At 40.1% G+C, this 5000-nt stretch overlaps 1 protein-coding gene across 1 annotated transcript in view; it reads right to left on the bottom strand.

The window, feature by feature from the left end:
• The window catches only part of LOC138004162 (stimulated by retinoic acid gene 6 protein-like), a 129185-nt gene that overhangs the window by 76753 nt on the left and 47432 nt on the right, over positions 1-5000 (bottom strand). Inside the window, exon 8 of the mRNA XM_068850585.1 lies at positions 665-753. Within this exon, the coding sequence (XP_068706686.1) occupies positions 665-753 (89 nt within the window). The remainder of the gene's footprint in view (positions 1-664; positions 754-5000) is intronic.

The raw sequence follows: 5000 nt of genomic DNA, 5'->3' as shown, positions 1-5000 counted from the left end.
ATATGTCTTTATTATTATACAATCATTTTATAACTTAATAATAGTGAGAGCAATGACTCCTTGTTCACAATTGTCTTGAAAAGGGAAAAGGAGATAAATGAGGTTATCCCTTTCTAGTTTATTCCCTCAAAATAATTAAAACAAATAATTAATTAAAATAACTAACTATGACAAAATAGTTAAAGCACTTAACACATAAACAAATTATTGTTTATTAAACAACTACAACATAAGGTTTTTGTGATATCCGGAATAATCAAGGTCCAGGCAAGTTAGAATTTAAGGGGTTTACCTAGATAGGACAACAAAAGATTGCTAAGTAGGTCAGCAGTGCCTTTGGACAACAAGATAAAAACGGAAAAAAGGCGAAGTTGCCTGGTCGTTATCCAGTGACACAAACTAAGGGGCAAGAATTTGCCACAATTTATGTGACGAGTCGTCTACACCAGTAATTTTTCGTATTTAGCAACTTCAGTTTGTGACATAAAAGCCAACACGCCAGCTTTTCAACAAATAAGTTTGTCACATAAAAAAACTGGCTAAATTTTCTCGTCTACAAGAGCAAATAAAGTTTGTCACATAAACATTGCTCGTATGGACGGGGCTCTTACGAGACCTTGAATATATCATTGCAGCTCTATTTAGTACTGTCGCAAGTGCTTACATGTTTGACCCGCGATTTAGTGCCAACTTGACGTATCTAATCCCGGCCTCTCTTGCCAAACTAGTCTCACTGCGGGCTTGTCCATGTCTCTAAACAAGATTTACAGTATTATTATCAGCATAATCATCATCACATGTGCTAGAGACAACGTAGATTTCAACCGCGGAATCAGAAACATTTAGGCATTAAGATCTTTGCAGTGACAAACGCTACTTTGTTAGTGACGAAAGGAGAGCCTGAAAAATCAGAGTAATGAAAAAGGTAAAGGGTCCTGATTTTACGAGGGTAATATGCGCCAGTGAACTAGAGTTACTGATAAACTTGTGACATCTGGCGCGCACCTTTTAATTTCCTTCCTCCGTCAATGCTCCGTTTTACGGGTGTTCAAAGCTACATCTACAAGGGTCACAGGAAAGTCGAAACAGGCGTCGATGGAATGAGACGGATCGAACTGGCGACCTACAGCTCAGAAGACCGAGCACTAACCGCCTGACTACGCCTGTCTATAACATTATAATAACTTTATTTAACAAGGGCAAACAAAGGACATTCATGAAACTGATAAACAACTGGTGGCCCGCCCTTACATGTACAAGACAAAAGAATTGTATTCGCTACTCGCACAATCCCAAAATACACCTCTAATACCCTCGAGAACTTTTGCATAACCATTGTTTGCAATTTCTCCTGGGACATGAAAATGTCCCAGGAGAAGTCGAAAACAATGCCTATGCAGATATTTTGGGCAGATATTTGTGCACGTAGTGAATAAAGGGAAATAAATGTACAGATATTAAGAAAATTAAATGTTACATATCTATATATAGCTCGATATAGCTCTTTGGCATTACAAAGCTTTTGCTTTCATGTCCAAATTGAGCACTCTACTAGGATGGGTCATTGCCGCCAGCAATTGCGCATGCTCACTAGCTTGCTAGTTTGAGCACTCTGGCGTGGCCTAGATGTACCACATGTGTGGGACATTTGGGGTGGCTTTTTAAGCTTAATGTCCATCGTAGACATCAGCACTGCACTGAAAAGGCCCAGAAGGCTGAAGCAGAGCTGTCTCGGCCTTTTGGCTAAGAGCAAGTGTTCATTGCACCCCGTACGCTTTTTCTAGGGTCTTGTGAGACTAGTTCTCTCGAGCGCGCTCTAGGCCAAATTGTTCGTTTTTATTTTCGTTGATTCGTTTTTCTTTTCGCGGCCTATTTTCTCAATCATTCGACCTGGTTATGGGCGGGTGCCTTGTTTACAGTCTAGACTCCGGATCGGCGAACAGTTTTCCTTTCTCGGCGCAACGGGACTGGTTTTTGGATTAGCTTTTATGGAACTTTGAACTCGGGTCGACAACGTACACGAATTTGGACAACTCTTTTATTTACATATGTATACGATCTTTTTTTAACTCACAAACTCTAACTCAGGCTATTGATCCCCCCCCCCCCCCCCCCCCAAGTAACTTTGGTTTGGTCTTATAAGTGCAAACTAACAACTAAATCATAGCTTAGAGCCTCTAGATTTTATACAGGCATCTCTTGACGCAGCCCCCCACACCTCCCCCTTGGGTCTAAGACCGCCCCAATGGCTTAAAAACAGCAGGCTGCCCCAAAAATCTAAGCAGCCACCTCTTTCAAAAACAAGAAGTAGAAAAGAAAATTAGCCCCCATAACAAATCCACCCTCGTGAATAATTCATCGAGGAAAGACCATGCAATTGTAGAGACAAACACTTTTGCCCGTTAAGTGGTGAATGCCTAACCCAAAACGTGATCTACCAAGCCACAGTTGAAAGCCCCAAGGGAAAGGAAACATACATCGGGCTTACCGCGAACCAATTTAAAACAAGATTCCGAAATCACACCGCTTCATTTAGAAATGAGAATAAAAGGAACGTTACCGAGTTAAGCAAATACATCTGGTTCCAGAGAAAAGGCACCCGGCACTGAAGAGATGGTCGGGTATCTGACAACGATAAAAATTTATAACGATTCGAATAACAAACGCACCTTCGTCAGGCAGATGGTGCCAGATTTCCAAGAATATGAGGACATCAGTGACTTCAAAGTAAGTCTGCATGTTCGAGCTTACCAAAGAATACTTCAGCGACCAAATATTTCTTTGCAAAACGTAAACATTAACAACCAAAAATCCTTCGTGAATACCTCCCAACAACAACAAGTATATGATGCATATAAAAGCAGGTTTTTACACAAACACAACGAGCTGGTGCTGTCCATCGAACGGCATAAAGACAAGCGTCAGACAAAAAAGAGATCCGTTAGCACTCTGAATGCCAAGTAAAATTCAGTTATGATCAGCTAGTTTCATTGTTGCTTTTAATTCTGCATAATATTTTCATTTCCTATGATGGAACGTTGCCCTTTTACTTTGTGTTACAGTTAATTCTACTGCACAAGCTCTACTCGAACAGGAGCCCGTCATCGATAGGGGAATTCCCCAAACGCCTGGCAGAGCGGCATGGAAAGAGGTTTTCCAGCGCCGAGTACTTTTTGTGGGCAGAGACTACTGTGAGTAAAATCATGAGAATATGGTCCTAAAATTATCATCCGGCTTTTGTGGAAATTAAAAATGAATAAGAGACGAGTACATGAAAAACTCATAAATATAGAGGAAACCAAGAATTTGGAGGGTGTGTAAGAACGTACCTCCTGAGAGGACTGACAACGAAAGTACGGGAAAAAAACAATGTAGAGATGGCAGAGACAGAATTTCCTGTTTTATTGTTTGTTGTTTTTTTCTCTTGTTGTCGTTGTTGTTGTTTTCACGCAAATTTATTGAAGTTTTCGTGTTTTGTTTCAGGAAAGTGAAATCCTTTAGGATCATGAGCAGCCACCTTTCACCGAAAGAAGGCATAAAAAGCCTAAATCTACATCTACCACGACAACATTATGTGGGGAGACATTAGTTCAACTGGTAGAGGCATTCACGAGTGTCCTGAACCGACCTCATCAAGCAGGTGACAAAGAAGAAGGCAATGCCACAGCGAAAGAAAAATCGACAAACGTAAGTTATTCTGGAATTTATAAATATCAAAATCAAAATCAAAATCAACAATATTAGGGTTGCGTAGCTCGCATTAGCCCGTCTGAGGCCTCAACGGGCTTTTTTGGAAGTTGTTTTTATTATTATTATCATCATCATCATCACCATCATCATCATTATTATTATTATTATTATTATTATTATTTGTGTTTTAGTTGCGGTCAGTTAATTTGGGACAGCTGAAGGAAATCGGTAACCTTTTGAAAGAAGGAATTTTGACGCAGGAAGAGTTCGCAAATTACTTGGAGATTTGAGGAACATTAAATCAAAAATTAGAGTTTACATGGGCACTTGTCTAGCCAACGTTGCCGAAGCTACAAAAAGCTTCCATTTCCTTTATAGCGCCGACTATCATGTTAGCTACCACGGGGCTATCCCTACCTACTTGTATAGTATAAAATACACTCTTGTCGCAAATTGGAATTGTAACTTTAAGTTAAAGAGTTGGATTAATTAAAGCAAAGACAATTATAGAACAGTAACTGTTCCATAATTGCTTAAAATGTTATATATTAAACTCAATAACCACAGTGAGTAACAAATGCTTGGCAAAATTCGCATGGCACCTGACGAATTGCCAACAGGACTAAACCCTGCGGTCTTCTTGAGCGAGAAAACAGTAGCTCTTGCTCGCGGATAGCAGCTTTGGCATTCGCTATGACCATTTCCACTGGATTTACGTCTGGGCCGTAGGGTGGCAAGAACCTTAACAGAGCACCAGTTCCAGTGATCAGACGTCGGACGTCAGTTAATCGATGAACGGGTTGATTATCTACTAAAAGACAATGAAAACTTGACTTTTACACTGTTATTTCCTCCTTAAATGTGCCAAAATACATATATATATATCCAAGTTTACGAATTTTACCCATTATGACTATGGAGTTTGGACTTCGTCCTTCGTAAGGTTTCAAGATCGGGACAAGTTGATTTCTCACAAAGGAAATAAATCTCTCCCCGTTTATGGTACGTGTAGTTGTACGACAGAGCTGAATGCCTTGTTGACTAGTGCCAATAATGGCAGATATCCTCGAGCCCCACGAAGCTGGAATTGGAGCTTGAATTCTCCATCCTCTTGGACCTCGCCCGAAATTCTTTACAAGTCGCTTGTCCTGCAATTAAACGCAATTACGTTAGTTATTCATTTGTTTTTCGCAGTTGCCGAAATTGACAACCGCTTTTGGCAATGTCTCACTTTAAATTTCCAAACTTTTAGTTATTGAGGGGCTTTAAATGCTCTCTTAGTCCTCCATTTGAGAAACTACTTACAAATC

This window comes from Montipora foliosa, chromosome 5 (assembly GCF_036669935.1).
Source record: "Montipora foliosa isolate CH-2021 chromosome 5, ASM3666993v2, whole genome shotgun sequence".
NCBI classification, from domain to species: domain Eukaryota; kingdom Metazoa; phylum Cnidaria; class Anthozoa; order Scleractinia; family Acroporidae; genus Montipora; species Montipora foliosa.
This window is presented reverse-complemented; position numbering and strand designations above follow the sequence as displayed.